This window comes from Falco rusticolus, chromosome 6, assembly GCF_015220075.1.
Source record: "Falco rusticolus isolate bFalRus1 chromosome 6, bFalRus1.pri, whole genome shotgun sequence".
Taxonomy (NCBI): domain Eukaryota; kingdom Metazoa; phylum Chordata; class Aves; order Falconiformes; family Falconidae; genus Falco; species Falco rusticolus.
Window position 1 is genome coordinate 18,307,343 of NC_051192.1, and position 19,985 is coordinate 18,327,327.

The 19,985-nt window shown below is 55.5% G+C and overlaps 1 protein-coding gene across 5 annotated transcripts in view; it reads right to left on the reverse strand.

The window, feature by feature from the left end:
• Positions 1 to 19,985, reverse strand: part of EFR3B (EFR3 homolog B) — a 40,828-nt gene that overhangs the window by 14,235 nt on the left and 6,608 nt on the right. For 3 of the 5 annotated variants that reach the window (XM_037392771.1, XM_037392772.1, XM_037392773.1), the window contains exons 2-8: positions 14,761 to 14,837; positions 13,579 to 13,706; positions 9,673 to 9,823; positions 4,185 to 4,306; positions 1,994 to 2,143; positions 636 to 770; positions 208 to 286 (exon numbers count right to left, since the gene is read on the reverse strand). In XM_037392771.1, the coding sequence (XP_037248668.1) occupies positions 208 to 286; positions 636 to 770; positions 1,994 to 2,143; positions 4,185 to 4,306; positions 9,673 to 9,823; positions 13,579 to 13,706; positions 14,761 to 14,837 (842 nt within the window). Of the gene's footprint in view, positions 1 to 207; positions 287 to 635; positions 771 to 1,993; positions 2,144 to 4,184; positions 4,307 to 9,672; positions 9,824 to 13,578; positions 13,707 to 14,760; positions 14,838 to 18,104; positions 18,431 to 19,985 lie in introns of those variants that run through there. The other 2 variants (XM_037392770.1, XM_037392769.1) reach the window with 1 other exon arrangement.

Here is a 19,985-nt window from a genome sequence, read left to right on the forward strand (position 1 = left end):
CACATGCCCACGCTGCCGTACACCCGGGCTGTGCTCATCTCCAGCCCGTTTTGGGGCACACTTGGTGGCCAAGCTCACTGCGCCGGCATGCAGCAATGCAGCGGCGGCTCTGGCTCAGCCCAGCCGAGGAGGCAGAGGTGGATGCTCCCAAGCATGCACGTGTGTCCCCAACCAGTGGCACCAGTCAGAGTCCCGCCAGCTCCCCACCTGGATCGAGTACATGATGATCCGGAAGCAGCAAGTGGCAAAGATCTTTGGCTCCCAGAGCGAGTGGTTATCCAGGTGGCTGGGGAAGAGATGGAAACGGCGGGGTAAGTAACTGGCAGTCCCCCAGACCCTGCAGGGGCGAAAGCAGCACCAAGCACCACAGACAGCCAGAAGTAGCGGGGAGAAAACGCTGCAGGAGAGGACTGGGACACAAACTCCTCTCCAGGGTGACTTTTCTCAGCAACAGCTATCTTTCCCATGCCATCTTCCTCACTGCATTGAGAAATGAGAGCCTGAAACCCAATCCCCCTCTCCAGCACTGTGCCAAAGGGAGCCAGGAGCCCATGCCTTCCCCACAGCTCCCTGCATTTGCTGTTTCCCTGCCCCTCAGTTCCCCTTGTGCCAAAAATGAGGGATGCTCGACTTACATGAGGACGGGTTTGATGGCGTTCTTGATGTTGCCGTACGCCGCTCGGCCCAGCAGCTCCCGCAGACACCTCTCCGCTAGCTCTGTAGGACTCTCCTTCTCCTTCTCGGTGGCTTGCAGCGGGGAGGGGGAGCGGCTGCGAAAGCAGAGGAGGGTGATGAGCACGGTGCTGAGAATGGTGCTGAGTGTGTGGCAGCAGTGGGGGAGAAGAGGCACAGAACCCGGCCAGGGAGGGCTGAAACAAAATGGTCGTGGCACCTGCCTGCAACCCGTGCTGCATAGGGCCGTGGGCTGCCCCACACGCAGCCCACAGCCACCCCACACCATCCGAATGTCACCCTGCCAGGCAGATGGGGTAGCTCCATCCCAGCAGAGCCCAGCGATAAAGCGCTGCTGGATTTGAGCCAGATCAGAGAGCAGCATGGGTGCATGGATTGCAGAGGAGGGGGGCATGCCAGGATGGCCCTGTGTGCAGCGCCAGGCTGTGCCAGGCAGCAGGGACAGCCCCTGCATCCCTGGGACCAGGAGGACAATCGCGGTGCTCAGTGCTGGAGGCACAACGTCCTCCCAGGGTGGACACAGCTTCCCAGGGCAGGAAGACCAAAGCCGTCACGGCCCAGCACTAGTCACCCTGAACAGACACACCCCAGAGGAGATCCATCCCCTTTTTCCACACTTGGACTCACTTGGCATCACACAAACACCACAAATGTTTTTATCACCTTGACGCTTCAGTTTGCAAGAAAAAGGGAAAAGGCATTTAGCCAGAAGCCAGCTTCCCAGGCTGATATATCTCTCAACCTTCAAAAGGAAAATCTCAGGAGGAATTCATGCCTGCTTCTCTGCTCTGCGCTTCCCAGCTGAACAGCTCCCCTTGGAACACCCAGCTGGTGGCCAGCACGCAGCTGGTGAGGGGTGACACCTAAAGAATGGAGGGGCAGCGAGCAAAGGCATTTTTCAATTCCTCTCGCCCGGCTTTAAAATAACTGCTTCAGGAGCATTTAAGCAGAAATCCCTCACAGAGGCCAGCCCCCCGAGCCTTTGCAAACAGCATGCCTTAACTGCAGGGAGAGCGCAGGGAGCTCTCTGCTCCGCAGGAGCCCTGGTGCCCTGTGGTGGCCAGGACAGCAGTAACCTTGAGAGCACCCACCGGGTGACACGCAGAGCTCCTGCCACCTGCGTCATCCTTCAGTGAGGCACTCACAGGGTTTCTCCTCTGGCCGCAGACCACGTTTTTCACGAGCTGCGGGCACAAATCAGCCTGCAACGCCTCTGCCCTGCAAAACCTTGTCAAAAGCAGCCCCGGGGCCTCGAAGGTGCTGGTGGAGCAGGTGGGTCATGGCAGCACCGAGCACCGACCTTTCGGCCTCCTCCACGTGCTGTAAGTTGAAGAGCAGCGAGGGCACAATTTTGTCCATGTGCTGCGGGTCCCAGATGTTGGCTTGGAGCTCGTCGTTCACCGTCTTCCTCACCACTCCCTGCAGGCCTTTAATGCCAGACATCCGGATCCTGGGGGAACAAACGGAGACCAAAATGCTACGTATCTATATAGCATACATTGGTTTACATTTATACGCACAGACATACACGGGTGAAACTACGCAAAAAGTTGGAGAGAAGACAGTGATTTCCGCGCCACTGGAGGGGTTCAGGCAGGCAATGCCCCAGTTCCCCTGGCATACCCCAGGGCAATCCTCCTGCCTCACATCCCCGAGAGATGTGGCTTCCCGCAGCCTGACTGGGACAAGCGGGAAAGGCTCTGAACCAGCTAAATCCATCCTGGCAGCAGCAGCCAGCTCCCATCCACTGTCCTCCCCAGGAGGCCCCTGGGCGAGCAACAGCCACGCGTCTCCGTGGCATGTGCTAGCCAAGATGGAGAGGGGGCACCAGCAAGCCTGACCTCTCCAAAGGATTGCGTTTGGCCCTGGGAAGTCTCCGTTCTCCAGCTGTGGCATGTGTGGAGGGTTTTCCTATTTCCTCCATTCCCAGCAGCTGCAGAGCTGAGCTGCACCCATGGGGATGCTGGATGCTAGGGAAGCCCAGGTGCTTTTTGACACCTATGTCCCTTCTTGGGCCAAAGATCCTGGCTCTGCTCTAGTCAATAAAGTCATCAATGAAAATTTCCCTACACAACAGGATTCCCAGGTCTGAAACCAGCCCCTCAACACCCACTGCTAATGCCAAGAAAGATAGCACGTGCTTATCTGCAGAAATAGATGCATCAAATAACCTGCTCTGAGGTCTCCCTACCACATTTTGCAGATGTAATCAAGGCAATAATCTGACCAAGACACAATCCTTCAGGAGCTTTGAGCAGGACCAAGGGCCCAGGAAAGCAGTGTGCTCCTTTTTAATTACAGGAGCCGCAGAATTTCTCTCTTCCTGTCTCCAATGCAATTTAGCCAGTGTCACTGGTGCCCTGAAGGTCAAGTGAAAATAATTAGCCTTCTGCATTATTTCCTTATTAAGGAAAATAAAACACCCTTGAGTCCACAGTGTGAAAAGGGGACAAGAAGTGGCAAGCCTCAGGGCTTCACCCCTCTGCAAGGCAAGCGGTCACCGGTATAGCAGCTCCAGGAACAGCACCGACACAATGCACTCAGACGCTGCCTGACACCCAGGCTCTCCTCAAAACTTGTCTCTGGCAGCAGTGGCCTCCTGCCCAGAGCTTCCCAGTGAAAGCCACCGGTGCTATGCCACCAGTGCCTCCCAGGGCCATTCCAAGCGCCGGCTCTTTTTAAATACATCACCAACAGGCCTGGCGTCGGCAGCAGTAAACAACATTAATCTGTCTGCTTTAGTCGTAATTAATCCCCCTGGGGTACGTTTCCCATTACAGCAAAACAAGTCAGTCCTCAACGCTGTCTAGAGAGGTAAGTGCCTCTAAACACGGAAAGTAACGGACCACACGGCTGCAGGAGGCACATTTGGAGTGAACGTTCATTCTGCCGAGAGTTGGGGGCCTCTTCCCATCATCATCATCATCCTTCCTTTTGGGGCCAGTATAAATTCCTTACCTCCTGCTCTGAGCTCCGGCAGTGGAGCAAAGACAATAAATGCTTAAAGATGCACCGAGGCAGCCCCACGATGGGCAGACTCCAGGTTTTACCTGCTCGCATTTTGCCCAAAGAAAAGAACTCTGAAGCCCAAGGGCACGTTTGTCCCTTGTCCAGCCACCAGCTGTGGTCAGTGAACACAGCTGCCCTGCTCTCAGGACAGCAAATACCCATCAACTTCTCTCACACACATCTAACTCTGCACACAAATATCCCCCATAGCCACAGAGGCTGGATACGCACTAGACTGTGTTTTCTAGGCTCCTGCTTAATCCTTCCATATAGCCAGCTTGGAAAACAAGGGAGGGCAGAGCACTGAGCGCACTCAGCTCTGGGGAATCACAGCAAAAATCAGTCCGTGCAGCCTGCATCCAACCTGCCCTGGAAAGCAGGCGCTTCCGTAGGAGAAGCAGAGGCTAAGGGCACAGGGAAAGCCCCCCAGGATGAGTTCACAGAGCCAGCAGGGTCAAGGACACCCCTCCAGTGGCACTCACTTGGTCCGGATGTCCAGGTCGTCGTGGCTAGAGTGGCACATCTCACTGAAGCGGGAGACAAAGAAGTCGTAGCTGCGGTGGTAAGATGGGGTGTCCTCTTCTATGTTGGCAAACTTCACAAACTGGGGAGAGAAGAAAGAGGGGGTCAAGCCCAGAGGGCACGGCAAGACAAATATTCTTAAAATTCCTCTCCAAACCAGCAAACACTTGTGAGCTTCGGCAGCATAACACAGGGCTCGTTGCTACAGCAGCTGGGGGGGTGCTCGGGATGCCAAGCCAGGCTGCCCAGCTGCACCCGGGACACGGGGTCGCCGATCAGGTACATGCCACCGCATAGCCCCACTGAGCTCCAGCAGCACCCAGGCCTGCCTCTGGACACTGCAAACATCACCACAAGCCCCCGCAGTCCCTGCAAAGGGCATTTAGAAGTGCAACCCGGCTCTGAGTCGGGGATCCCTCATATGCAGCACACATTAGGAACAAGAGGTAAATTTGCCCCAGCTTCTTGCCATCCTCCCAGATGGCACAAAACCTGGCCAACATCTCCCAAGCACTGCCGCAGGGAAAACAGCCTTGGAAATGCCGGTGGAGAAACCAGCTGCAAGATGCTTATTAACCACATCCCAGATCTCACCCGCAGCCCCTGCCAGCACGAGGTCCCATCACTCCCTCCCAGCGTGGCCAGGCCAACAGGCACGGGGCTTGCCAGAAATGCCACCAATTGAGAGCTGGCTGTTTAGCTTTCAGGGAGAGAGTTAAGGAGGAAGAAAGGATAAACACATCTCCAAGCTTTCCTCTGAATTCTGAAATTTTTTCATGAATAGATGGGAACAAAGGGTCGGGCAGGAAGGGGGACCCTCAACTCACCCACTCATGCTGACAGGGGTAGCTTTAAAAAAGGAAAAATGAATAAAACCTCAATAGCACAAGAGCTGCCACAGAACCCAAAGCGTCAGCTCCTGGCTGGAGCATACAGAACATTCAGCCTGTATCCACCCAACAGCTCCTGGTGCTGCGAAGGGACAAGGTTTATCCTTGGCCTGGGACAAGCACCGTGCGATAAAAGTCCCCATGCTTTATCCTCCCACTCAGTGCAAGGGTGCAAGCAGCAGCTGCCCACCAAGATTTAGGCAGAGAAATCTGCTGGCTGCTTTTGTGCTCCTGTGCTGCACCTGCTTCATCGTGCTGGGAAAGCTGAGGCCATTTGCATGGGCATGCGATGAAGGGAGAGGATGCTCGCTCTCCAAGCTATCCCCCAAACCATCCCAGCTGTTAACTGCTAGCCAGCAACACTGGGAGAGCACCAATGCAGTGCCGATGCTGGTGCAGCCCCAACAGCGTGGCACGAAGCTCTGCAGTTGCACCGAGCAATCCCATGTCACTCAGGCAAGCTGTCCCGGGCAAAGGCATCAGGACCACGGGGCTGTTTTTCCAGCTGGAAGGACCTAGCCTATCTCCAAGGGGCCATCCATCCACCTGGTATTTCTTAGGATGCTCAGCACCCTCTCGAGATGCCATGCTGCACGGAAGCTCCCCTCTTTACCCCAACCCCACCTGCAGGCTTTTCTCACTTTGTGCTTTCTGCATTTGCTGGCACACAGCCCCGCCAGGAGAGCAGCAGGTGAACCAGCCCACCGGTGCCCCTCCACAACTGGCAGAGCCAGGCTGTCTATCGCAGCGCATCACACCAGTACCGATCAGCATGCACCCGCTGCACCGGGCTATTAATAACGTCAGCTACAAAGGCTGGCTCTGCGCAAGCAAAGGAGCTGGCTCAGCCCTGCCAGGAACTGTTTCCAGAGTGCAGGGACAGGCTCCAACTGATAAACTCCTCTTACTCACCAGAAAAAATGCAGGGCTCTTATATAAGAAACCTCTGTACCAGGCAGCTCACAAAGTGGTTTTTTGAAGCTCATGGCAACTCCACGTGCAACCAGAAGCAAGGGCAGGACGCAGAGTGAGCAGCAGCAACAGGGCTCCCGTGGCAGCTCCAAGGGAGCCGTCCCAAGCATCCCACAGCTACAAAGCATTGTGAAATAAAGCAACGAAGCGGTTTCTTGACAGCCAGGATCTGCAGGTATCAAGCCACCGCCACACAGAGGTCGACAGCTCATTCCATGCCATCAGGCAACCAAACAGGACTCCCTCACCAGTGCTCCTTACTCTGGAGCTGCTGAAGCCCCAGGGACTGCCAGCCCGCCCATCCATGCCAGCAGCACCCAACTTCAGCTCCCTGCCCCAGGGCAGCTCCCCAGCCCTCTGCCAGGCACAGTGAGCCCTGCCTGCCTCTGTCCTCAGGGGACAGACCTAAACACGTGACACCACCGTGCCCGGTGACACTGGATGCATCACGGTGCTCACATCTGCCAACAGCTAGAGGCTGCTGCCCTCCCGGCACCCATTTTCAGCCTGCAGCCTCCGGCAGGACCAGAACTTGTAAAAACCAGCCAAGAACAGAGAAAAATCAGCCTTGAAGCCTCTCCTTCCTCCAATCTGCCACTCACTCACGGACTATTGTGTTTTTTCCAAGACTTGGCTGCCCCTACAAGGGTGCTGTACCATGCAGCAATTATGGGGGATGTCCATCCCAGTCCCACTGCCAACCTGTGCCCAGTGGCAAAAAGCAGCACCAGGATACATGGAAATGACCCAGCAAGAGCTGGGTCGGCAGGAAAGGAGGCATCAAACCTTCAAGGAAAGCGACTTATTTTCACTAATGGGCACTGCAATCCAGCCCAAAAGCTGCTTGGCAGCTTCACGCGGTGTTTCCACTGGGAAAACTGTTTAAAACATTGAAATGCAACACTATTTCTGCTGTGGTTTGAAGGGGTGCAGGGCTGGGAAGCTTGGGGTTCCTGTGCTTGAAGCCGACAAGCTCCACCTGAAACACGACTGGGATGACTGGGGAGCAAGCGCAGGGGAAACACAAGGAGCGCAGCTGCCCTGGAGAAGCAAAACAACGGCTGGGAAGGGATAACGCTGCCACCTATAAATACATCAGACATAAATACATCAGAAGAGGAACATCAAGGCGGGGGAAGAGCTGTTTAAATGAAAGATCAATGCTGGTTTGAGGAGAAATAAAACAGGAATGACATCGAGCTGGAAATTAGATGGTTCCTACCCAAAGCAGGGAGGTTGCCCAGCAGCCTCCTAACAAGGATGAGAAACCAAAGTGGATTGAAGCTGCCGCTCCATATGTTCATGCCGGGGACTATAGAACGGGGTTAGAGTGATCACAGGACGCTGGATTTTTGCTGCCACCTCCAGTGCTGCAGCCGTGGAGCCCAATGGGCTGGTCCTCGGGATCAGCCCCTCCACAGCAGGACACCTTGGCTCTGCGCGAGGAGGGAGATGTGTCTCAGGCAAGATTTCACGCCGCGGAGAATGACTCACTTGGAGCAGGTTTCTATAAACAACCTCCTCCCGCCTTTGCCATCAGCTCCATTATTGTGAAGACTGCTTGAGACAGCACCCTCTAATTAAGCACGAGCCTGAGGCACATTCCTCATTAGCAGATATAGGAAGAAGTGTCTCATTATCATTACTCACTTTTCTATAAAAGCACGCAAGTTTTCTGTACTATTTCCCCTCTGAATGCTGCCACACTTGAGAAAGCCAGAAAAAAAAAAAAAAAGCCACTAAACCATCATTCCTGAACTGGACTCCTCATTAAAACACCTGCTCCCAAGGATTCCTGACTGCAGTGACAGCAGCGCTAAGGAAACACCTTATCTCTGGTCCAGGACCATCTCTCCTCTCCACAGGTGCCTGAATATGGGAGGTTTGCTCCACACAGGCAGGAAACATGAGGCAGGGCTCCATCGTCCTTGTCCCAGTGCCTCCCACTTGAGGAAGTCTGCGTTGGGGCCAGTATGCTGAAGCATCTACCATGGCATCACGAGGGCTGTCCCCTCCCCAGCTCCATGCCCCATGCCAGTGGTCCCTCCAATTCAAGTCTCTGCTCGGGCACCAAGGACCTGAGGAGTGGCCATACAGCGGCTGCAAACAGGGGGATGCTGGCTGGCTTGAGCTTTAAACCCTACCTCTAGCGCAGGTCCCTCAGGACCCTGGGACAACCCCCGTGCTTCCCAAAGAGCTCAGGGGCTGGGCAAGGGGACATTGCACGTGTTTGCAGGCAGGGCTGCGCTGCCACAGAGGGTGTTTTCTTAGCAAGAGACCCAACTGCTTGCCACTGGGCTGGATCCAGGTTGCTCCAGCACGTCTCTCAAGAGGTTTGGACACCAAGTGGCACCTCTCCGGTCTCCCACAGGCCACCCTTGTGCAGAGGGACATGGCTGCTGCCTGGAGACCCTGCTCCCATTGCAAAGGGCTTTCCCAAGCAGCCCCTGCAGCACACCCAGAGCTTACAGCAGCATCACTGCACTGATGCTGACAACAATAAGCTGTTGTTGGGAGTGGGTTTCAATCAAGGGATCAATCCTCCCACTTCTCCAAGGGCTGTGGATTAATAGGTTTGCTGATGGGCAGCTCACATCGCTTTCAGCTGGGAGCAATTAGCTGCAAGGAAGAATGGGGTGTGAAAGGTCTCCGCTCACTGCCCATGCCCCAGTGGAGGCATTTACAACCCCACATCTGGGATCGGGCCGGCTCCTGGAGGACAGAAGCGTCACTGGACGCAGTGCTACCCGGCCCAGGTGTCAGCAGAAACATTAATAAAGTCCCTCTACCCATCACAGGTGGCAAAGACCTAAAGCACAGAGCTGAGCTGCCTGTGTGTTTCCCAGGCACTGGAGAGCAGAGTCAGTCCACCCTCCTGCCCACAGGATGCTCAGCTCCATCTAAACCCCCCCTCTTAAAAAGCAGCAAGGACAGATGCTGCTTGTCTGAGCCATGCTACCAGGCACAGGCAGAGCCCTCACAAGCCTGCGTGTTAAGATAAACCTAGTGTTCCCAGTGAAAACCAGCAGAAAGGCCATGCCCAAGCAGCTGCTGCCTGCCAACCAGGATCAGCAGTTTGGATGCTGGGAGGGCGTCACCTTTGTTGATCGGTGATTCTCCTTTCCCCTTGTTTTATGTCTGTGACCGACACATCCCCAGTCCAGCTAAGCCATTTACTGCAAGCAGCAGCTCTGTTTAAGCCAGCCCTTATCTGAGCACAAATAGTTCCCAAAATCCATGGGGATCACCTCCTAAGTTGGTCTATTGTCCGAAACCGCTGACAGCCCCCATGTTCTTGGGCTCGTTTAGAAAAAGCTGAATTCAAGAGCAATGTTCACAGACCAGTCACAGACAGCAAACAGCAGGGACAGCACACAGGCAATGCAGCCAGGGTCTTGGAAACCTCACATGTGGCAGGACACAAGAGACGTGACACCATAAATTCTCCCCTGCAGCCGCTCACTGTCCTTTCCCAACAAGGTCTCCTGCCCTGGCTCTGTGCAGAGACGTGGGGGTGACAGACAGGGTGGAAAGCAGAGGGCAGGATCAGCAGGGAGCTGCCACCTCCCACTGCGCTGCTGCTCACCGAGTTAGTTCCCAGGATCTGCAGGTTGGGCTTCTCCGACTCCAGCAGCTTCGCCACCATTTTCAGGAAGCTCTCCACGAAGAGGTTGATGCTTTGGCAGTGGCAGGCCATCAGGAGCTGGTCCAGGGCCTCCATGGCAATACACACGTACCTAGGAGTGGGCAGAGGGCAAGGTCACTCCCCAACAGCAGCGTGGGCCCGCCACCATCCCCCCCCTCCCCTCTCCCAAACCAGCTGGGTGCCCACCAGCAAAATGCCAACACCCTGCCCTGGCCAACCCAAGAAGAAAAAATGTCACCATTTAAAAATATCCCCAGGGTATTTTGGGGTGTATTTGTTGCTCACAGCATTTATCTTCCTAAGCAAAGACCCAGCTGCCCCTGGACCAAGGCTGCCAGCAACACCTTGCATCTCCCCCCGCGCTGCTTGTGGGCTTCCCTTGCCCTGAACTGGTGTTTGTATTCCGTGAGGGAGCACTGGGCTTGGCACTGGGTGGGCTCAGCGTCACAGGCAACCCTTCCTGCAGACCCAGCTGGTCCTGGCCAGGGAGGAGGAACAGGATGGGAACACAGAATTAGATCGATGTGCTCCAGAAAAGCTGTGCTTAAATGCACAAAGCAACCCTGCAAAGCGTATTCGCATCACCCCAGGAGTTCCCCGGGGTGAGCTGGGTGTCCTGCGGCAGCGTGCAGGCCAGGATGCAGCATTTCCCACACCAGGATTACTTCATCCCCCATCCCTCCGCGGATGAGGCTCAGTCGCTCAGTCTCTCCGTGCTGAAGAGGGACAGGGGATGCCCAGATCCAGATTTCAACACAGTAGCAAGAGGGGATGCACCTGTGATGGGTCCCTGAGCTGCCCAGGGGACCTCCCTGAGCACAGGACATCCCCCCCCCCACCCCCACCCCCCCACCCCCCCCCCCCCCGCCCAGGCTGAGCTCACCCACAGACCACCCTATGGCAGCTGGCTTTGCTGCAAGCTGCCACAGCGCATCTTCCAGGCTATACATTAAACCAGTCCTGCGACACTCCTGCCTCTGAGAGGAAACTGGAAAACCTCATGCCCAGTGATGAATCTCCATAGGGTGCCCATTACAGTGGCGGCCAGCTCATCACACTGCAACTGAACAATTTGTCAGGTGTTGCTTCATAGTTTCAGGACAAATTGGGCTGGTTGCTTGAAGCGGCTCTGGCGATCAGCATGAAGCATCTGGCAGCACTTTCTGCATCGACAGCATCTGGTTCGTTATCAGTGCAGGGGCTGGGGCCTCTGGATGGGCTGCTTGTGCAATGACCACACAGACCTCCAGTTGCTGGTTGCCCACTGCATGCACAGAGCCCAGCGGAGAAGCAAACTCCGGCCACTTACCACTCTGAGCAGGCATTTATTCCAGCTGGAAATACCCAAAATAACACAAAAAAAACCCCAAATGGTGATTGCACTGTGTTTCATAGCTCTAGCTCTTCTTGCAGGACCTCTGAGGTATCCGAACACCCGACACAGACCTGGTACCAGGACACTGGGAATAAAACAAACTTTACAGCTCCTACCACCTCCCTTTGACTCCTGCTCTCTGTGTGGCTATGAATCTTTGCACCACAGGAGCTCACATCGAGCCCAGATCTCCTGACACGGCCGAATGTCAGAGGCGGCAAGCCCAGATCTCACGACATCAAGCACAATTTCTCCTTTAACCTCCATTTTTCAAGCCAGCTCCTTGCACGGCTGGATTCGCAGCCTGGGTGGCATGCAGCAGCCACCAGCTTGTGCTGCAAGGGGGAAACCCGAAAGCCCTGAGCCTGGCAGCAGTGAGGTGGGCAGGACTGGGGCAATTAGAGGGGCAGCTTCTGTGCTTTTGCTTTGTGCATTTAAGCACAGCCAGCAGTGAGGTGGGCAGGAGCTGCCCCTCTACTTGCCCCAGCCCTGCCTGCACACAGAAGGGCAGCTGGGGAGGCAACTGCCCTCTCAGGGAAAAGGTGGTGTCTGATAAACCCTGGACTTCCAGGTTGCAGCTGGTGAACCACAGAAAGATCGATCCCTTCTCCTGAGGCCCCCAGAACTGTTGAAATCTGGCTCCAGTCTTGAGTAGATTCTCTGGTGTCTTGTAGCGTGGTTGAGCTCACGCTGCAGCTTTTCCTTCAGGCACCATTACAGCTCTTCCAAATACTGCGAAAATAAGCCACCAACTATTCCTGGATCTGTGAGTCTCCTACCCATCTGTCAAACTGGGTTAAAACTGGCCCAAGGGATAAAAACAGTATGAAGAGACGACTGACGATCAGCATGAAGCATCATGCTCCTTCCTCATAGGAAACAAGGCTGAAAACAACATTCTGTGCCAACTATTACTGCAACAGCATGGCTTCTCTTTTGGGGTCAACTGGACACAGGCCACCGAGAGAGGAAAGGGATGCTTGCAGAATCAGAGTCATCACCTCTGACCTACCCCAACCATCCTCTTCCAGGGGGTGGGTTGCATTGCTGCGAACTCAAACAAGAACACTTTCTCCTTTTAGCAACAAAGTTGACAAAGTGATAACACCCAACGGGCCTGAAAACAAGGCCACCTTCACCTCACATGCCGGAGAGGCACCCACATGCTCAGCGGCTCTTTCAGAGCCTGGCCACAGTGCCCGCCGCGGGGCGAGCCCTGCTGCTCCAGTCGCAGCGCCCTGCAAACGAAAGGCTGATCCAAACCCATCTCCGGCATTTCAAAGTTAGACTTTGAAAATTAGCTAGTGCTCCAACCCAGTTATGTGCCTATACGCACAGGCGGTGGAGGAGGGAATATATTTCCCCCCCACCCACCGAGGCTTGTCATTAGATGTCAAAAATCTCCGAGAGCTTTTCTTTTCCCAACATAGCAAGCAGAGCCTGTTAACAGCCACTTAAGCGTAGAACATCAGGCAGAGCTTTGAATGTCCTGTCACTCCCGATGACGGGTGATGCAGATGAGGCTTTGAAGGTTTTCCAACTTTAACACTTCTTAGGCAGGCTGCTGGCTTCTCTCCCCCCAGGATAAAAGGCAGGCTGAAGTTCGCACCACGAAGCTGAGCCGTGTCTGTCTGCTGCGGCTTTGTTTGGGAGACAACAAGAAGCAGCCCAGGAGCTATTCCAAAGGGAAGGAGCCCTCCTGTGCTCCCCCAGAGTTTCTAATTAGGGCACTCAGCTATTTCCAGGTGGGCACCACTCTCCTTGCAGTAAACACAAGCGTGTTTACTGTGTGGAAGCGACACAGGGAGGGAAGATGGAGGGGAAGGGGGCCCAGCCAGGACCACACAGGTAAGCTGGACAGAGCAAACCCAGCAATCCCCATCCAGCTCAATGCATCCCCATCATGTGCTCTCTGGAAAAGCGTCAGTGCTCCTGCTTATGCCACATCACCGTAGCTCAATAGAGATGTGCATTGGGTGCAATGCTCCCAAGCTGAATAACTCCCAGCAAGCTACAGCCAGGGCCACCCTGTTTAGCTGCTTGCCCACACCTAGCCAGACCTCCATCTGGCTCTGGAAGAGCCACTGTGGGCTTTTAAAGGCCAGAAGGGTGCCACAGGCTCCTGACGATGGCCCAGACGGATGATGACAGTTCTGCTGCTGGTGACAAACACCACACAGACTCCTCAAGCAGGGACGACACGATGCCACGGAGATACTATGTGGCTCCCAGCTTGCCTGGTCCCTTTGCAAGGAGTTTGCACATCCCTGCACACTTCCACGTCTCACTTTCTGAGGCAGGACATGCTTGGGTCTCTTTGCAGCATGCTCACAGCTTCAGGACAGCTTGGAGCATGCAGGAGCTGTGTACCTGCAGCTACATCCCACCCCGTGCCTGGACCCCCTCTACTATCTAGCGTCCCATCGTTATTCCAATCACTGGGATGACTGAAACAGTCTCCCAGCCCTTACCCATATCGGTGCCGGCTCACATCTCGGATGAGCCGCTCGGAGAGGTAGGCACCAATGCGATCCAGCTTCTCTGGGGCAGACAGGGCATAAAACGTCAGCTTCTCCATGTTGGTCTTCACCAGCCCATCCTGAACAAGAGCAGCACAGGGCGTCACAGCCTCACACCCAGACCCAGCGAACACCTCTGCAGCAAACCTTGGCAGTAATGCCAGAGGTCTGGGGCACGCCAGTCCCATCCCAGCACTTCCCCACACGTTGTACGCCAGGGAAGCCAAGTGAGGATTGCATTTAGCCTCAGCTGAGGGCTCTCGGAGGCACCACAGCCAGGGGTGACCCCAGTGCAAGCCTCTATCAAGCACCCCACACCGTAAACACAGCAAGAACCATTTGCCAGCACCTAGTAATGCACCAGCACCAAGGGAGACAGGGGCAGACAGGGACATCAACACCTCTAGGCTGCTGAGGCCAAACGAAACAAGCACGCCAAGCTGCCAACCCCAGTCCCCTGCAGTGTGGAAAACTGCAGTGCTTTCCCCTCTCCACGTGGCTCGGCAGCAGCCTCTTGTTCAGCTTCGCTGCCAGCAGCATGACAAAACAAGCATTCACCACCTCCCTGGGTAATCCCAGCCCTGCTACCCCCAGCTGGGAGCCCCTCTTCCGCTGCCTTTTCGTCTCAGCTGTGAAAGGGAGACAAAGAGGCTGGATTTTGGATGCTCCAGACGCAGCTGGCAGGGCATCCCCCATCGCCAGTTCAGCAAGGCAGAAAGCAGGGCACCAGCTTCCCTGCATCATGGAAGCGTAAGCAGTTTTTCAGCTCAAAAGCCTGGCTGAGGCCTCAAGAGACCCCTGCTCTCAGAAGCTGATTCTCTCATCCTGCAAAGAGAAGGACATACGCCTTCAGGTCCAACCCCTACCCTCCCATCCATCCATCCTCAACATCTGCCTGGCACCTCCGGGAAAGGAAGCCTGGCTGGAGGAGCTGCTTCTGTATTTCCACTCCCAAACAGGCTTTAAAGGAAAATCCAGCCCTCCAGGCACAGCTTTTTGGAGTCAAAGCATCGCCTGCCTCCCGGGAGCTGTTTCTGGGCAGGTCACAGCGCGTCCCTGAAACCCAGGGACCAGAGCTTTGGTGCATGACACACCACACCAGAGCTTCGGCGTGCGAAGCGGAGCCTCGTTTACCTCTGGGTCCTCAGGGAAGATGTTGTCGACAAGTCTTTTGTAGCGAGGACGCAGAGCACCGCAGCAGCCGCACACACCTGGAAGAGAGGAGACAGAGTTGGTCAGTAGGGATGAAACCCTCAGTTCTCGGGCAAACCCTCGCGTGGAGGTGCCTTTAGTGGAAAACATATCCTTGGATTCAGTGGGGAGGCCCAGGAAGAGGACAGGGCACCCAGCTGATGACATCCCAGAGTTTTGCAACCAAAAAAAAACAAGGGGAGAAAACTGCAGCTGAGAGGCAGGGAATTGGCTAGTGACCAGCATCATTTGACACAGGACTGCAGGGTTATCTGCTTTTTTCACCCAAGAAAACATCCCCCAGAGAACAAGATGTCCAAAGTTCCCCTAAATCTGTGCTTCTCTGTCTCGCAAGTTCCCCTCTCGCAGGCCCTCAGATTGAGAGCTCTTTTGTCCAACTCAAGGACACACTACTCACACCCTGCCTCACGCTCCCCACGGAGCCAGCAGCGATAAAGAGAGCACAGGCTGCTGGGGACAGCAAGAAAGAAAACAGAGAGAGAGCATCTTATGAAGGCTATGAAAGGAAAACAAGTTTTCCTGTTTGCAGCTCCAAAGCTGAGCTGTTGAGAAACAACAAGCACCTTCGATGCCCCTTTGGGCAGCCTGACCACAGCCTTTCTCCCCCGAGGGGATCACCAAGCGACCTGTGTTTCTCAGGTCACCACAACCATACCCAGCCCCTCTTTTTGAGGGGCTTCAGACAGAGCAGCAGAACATCCCCGATGACGCACCAGCCGTGCCCTGCGCAGCCTCTCCGAGAGCCAAACCCTCTCGCAGCAGCGAGTCCACAGCCCAGCAAAGAGCGGGCACTGGCCGCATCCCAGCTCGGAGCGAAGCGATTAGCCCTAGATGCTAAATATCCTAAACGGGGCTGCGATCCCCTGCTCTGCTTTTGGGGAGCTGCCGAGGGAGGAATGGATCATTTGCAACCTGGATATTTCTCCCTGTGCTACATCCTGATTCTCAGGGCCATGGCACACCCTCCGCAGCAGCCAGGGATCCCCCGTCTTCAGCCTGGGGACAGCCGGTGGTCCAGGTGGGTTCTCAAGCATCTGTTGTGCTCCCACACCATGCCCCAAGCATGGGGACAGCTGCAGCACCAGAGAGTTCAGCATCCGCGGGCACCTCCACCATGATACATCACCCTGCATAAAGCTGTGCCAGTGCTGCCCTGCCCACCAGCCGCTGATGAATATCTGTAGACTTTGTTTATTTAAAAAAAGGGGGGGGGGGGGGGGGGCGAGATTGCTCGACATGCTACCCTTCCCAGCACCGCTCCAAGGGCTTTGCACACCAGCATCCCCTTGCTCCGTTCGGCACAATGCATTTTTTCCCCGGGGCCCAGCGTTCCTCGGATGCTGCACCCCACAGAGGAGGCTGGTGTCAGCCACCCCAAAGCACCAGCCTTTGTGAGCCCAGGGAAGCGTGAGTAATTTGGGGCTGGTTTTTGGCAACCACTGCCTAGAAGCAGAAGCCGGGGGGACAAAGGCTGCGCCGGTGGGAGCCGGCGACCGCTCCTGCTGGAACGCATGAGCTCACGCCTGCTCGCGCCAGCTCCCGGCGCTGGCACCGCTCGCTTCCTGCAATGTGCTCGCTTGCTTCCCGAGCACATCGCCTCCGACGGCGGGTGTTCACGGGGAGGGGGAGGCAGCCTGCACCTCCCCTGAAAGCTGCTGCTTGCTTTGGGGTCCCCTTTGGGGCCCAGTGCTCCCAGCAACGCTGCAGCGGCAAAGAGCTCCTTCCACCTCTTGTGCTCTCCCTGCCAACCCCTCCACACCTCCCCGCTTTCCAATATTCTGTTTCTAAGTCTGGTATCTGCTGTTCTCCCTCCTCCCTCGTCAGCTGCCCTCAATCGATTTCGCTTTTTCCAAAGTACCTTTAATCTGGCCTCTTAATAAATTCTCATTTGCCATTCACACAAACAAGCATCTGATGATCTCCTGAATCCTCTTAATAAATTCCTCTCGCCCAGGACAGCCTAGCCAACGTGACTTATCTCACCTTGCTGGGCCATGCATCCCTGCCAGTGTCCCAGCACAGGTACGAGCTCTCCCCGCAAAACAGCTGGAGAGTTTCCCCGTAAGCGATCCTATTAGCCAAGAAGCCAGGTCCCCTCCACTCCTACAGCCTTCTCGACAATTATCTCACCTCCAGAAATGTGACTTTAGAGTATTTTCAGGATTAATGCACATTCCTGTCTCTGGAAGAGGAGCAAAGAGCTCAGCCACGTTGCCAATCCACCACCCTCATCCTGATGAATGAAGCTGAAGAGCAGACACAGCACAGATCCCATCAATAATAATTAAATATAATTAAATATAATGCCTTCCCTCTCACCTAGCATGACTTCTTCCAAGAGTAGAAGATTTTTAAGGCTTCACCTAAAGAAAGCAGCAGCGGGAGAGAGACGAAGACCTGAAGCACCTGCCAGGAGAGGGGACCCGGGTGCCCCATCTGTCCCACGTGCCAGGACGGTGAACATGGTCCAGACAGGGAAAGCAGGAACATTGCTCAGCCCAAAGTACATCAGGTCACCAGTGGGTAGGACCCCACCATGGCCCAGCAGAAGGACAGGGCTTCCTACAACGCAGCGCCCCTGGGTGAAACTTCTGATGCCTGGTACGAGGGCTGAGCTCCCCGCAGCCAGGCACAGAAGGGGTCTCTCTGCTTGCATGAAACCAAGAGAAACTTTCCTGCCCCAAACCACTGCCCAGCCCAGACCTACACAGGCACAGACAAGGAGACCATAAAACCTTAAAAAAGCCCAGTAAAAATGACACAGATCTTGAGGAAAGAGGAAGATTTTCCCTTGTTTTATTTCCCTGCCCCGAGGGCTCTCCCAAGAGCCACAAATCCAAGTCTGGTCCTGATGCCAGGGCTGAAATCAGCCTCATGCTTGGTCTATATGGGACCCCCCTGACCCTCACAGCACCAAACCCCAACGCTGGGGCTAGCAACATCCCCCCCAGCCAGGCTAACCAACAAGGGTCTCAGACATTTCTTCTTCCAGGCACCAGTTTCCTTTAGCACCCACCACACCGACCCCATGCACCTTGTACCCTCACACCGGCACCGCAGCCACAGCTCCAGCCGGAGCAAGGTGCCCACCAGCAGCATCCCCCCCACGAGGACAAAACCTCGCAGCTACAATGCATTCCTCCAGCCCAGGCTTGCACGAGGTATTTAGAAACACAGAACGATGACACCTGAAGGTCACCAGCAACCCCAGCGGCTTTGCCCTCCCAGAAGATCCAACCCAGCAGCCTGGGGAAAAGCCAAGGTACCTGCTCCAGCCACGTGCAGCATCTCCCAGTCGCTGGCAGGGCCGGCGGCACAGAGCCGCAGCGCGGAGCCGAGAGCCCAGGTGGTCAAAGCCATCGCGTCCCAAGCAAACCGGGGGACTTGGGGTGCCGGGGATCGTTCTTCTCCCCGCCGAGCGGCGGCTGAGGCCGGCCCAGCGGCAGCATCGCTGCAGGGGATGTTCAGCCAAGCGGGAGCAGCCGTTTAAATAAATAAGGGAGCTTTCAGCACGGCTGCTGAGTCACCGAGGCGGCTCCGATGGCAGCTGGGAATGGCACCGGCTTTGCTCCGCCGGCGTCTGCACCGGTATGCGGGGGCGGCCGGCAAGCTGGGCATTTGGGAGGGCCCCGAGCGGGTGGATGGACAGGGGTGGCTCTTCCAGGTCCCTTGAGCCCAAAGCTCTCCCGTTCGGCACATGGCTCACCATTCATTTGTGGGCAGCCCTAACGAGGGGGGAGGCTCGGCGAGTCGGAGCTGACCCCGAAGCAGCACCCAGGGATGCAACAGACACGCAAGCAGGGACCTGCACGGTGCGTCGTGCTCTCCTCCTGCCGGCAGCCCACCGCTGTGGGAACCAAGGACGTGGATTTTCTTAAAGATCAGGTAAATCGAGGCATGGAGGAATGTGAGCTGACCCTCTCCCTATGGAGGGAATAAGTTGGGAAAGGCAGGAGCAGCACCGGCTCGCACAGCTACCTGTGATATACGAGTGTCACCTTTGTCTTGCTCTCACCTGGGGCACCTTAGTGGCATTTATTGGGCTCTTTACCACCACTCTCAGCCACAGCAGGTCACATCTGCGCTCTCATGGGGGGGGGGGGGGGAGGGCAAAAAAGGGCCTTTCGCTTTGCTAGCTCTGCTCCAAGAAAGTCTATCTAATTGGGGGTAATTACAGTCTTTCAGTCCCAGCAACTCTAGCTTGCCAGCAGCTACCATAACCCCCACTTAGCTGCTCTGACAGTGGCATGAGCCCCGAGGACCTCGGATAAACTCGTTGCATGTGTTTCCAGGAGTGGAGTTCACTGGTACCAGCTGTAACTGGGGTTTTTAGGATCGAGCATGGCCAGCTGAGAACAGGACACTGGCCCAGCTCACCTCCCGAAACAACCACGCACTCTCCCAGCAGTGCTCTGACCATAAGGCTTTCCTCGTTAATCCCCTACCCTCTCCCCATTTTAATGGCATCCTGGAAATACGCATGGCTGGGAAACCTTATGGCCATATTATTTGAGGCCTGGAATTTACTTAATAAGGGCACTCCAGCTGATCGCAAATAAATCTTAATTAAATCACACAAAATCCCTCATTAAACCTAATATCTCATGAAGGTCGCTCCCTTAACCCCAGGCAAAACCACCGGCCTGAAGGCAGGGGTTGTACTGCCAGCCCAGCACTGTCTTCCTCCGAGCCCCACACCGAACCAGAGACCTTTCCCTAATCTGCTTACCAAAATCTCATTTATGCAGCCGACGTGACAGTCTCCATCATACCCATCCTCTGACTCCCTCAGCACTTTAGCACCCAGCAGGTGAGCCTGCCCAGGGAATATGGTGAAATCTTCCTGTTACATGCTAGAAATGTCACCGAGCAATATTCAAGTTGGTCCAGAGACTCATTAGCTCTGTTTTCCATCCACCCTGTGGTGGACAGAGGGATGGAGCGAGAAGCCCCAGCCCATGGGAAGGGAGAAAAAAAAATATCAGGGAAGGCAAGAAACCAAGTGATGCTGGCAGACAGAAGGGACAGACAGTGCTGCAGGCACTGAAAGAGATGTAGGGCACCACTTGCACACCCTCTCCTCCCCAGGAGCCGTCCCCAGGGGAAAGCTCAAAGCCATGAGCAGGCATGGCTGTGAGCTTCCCCAA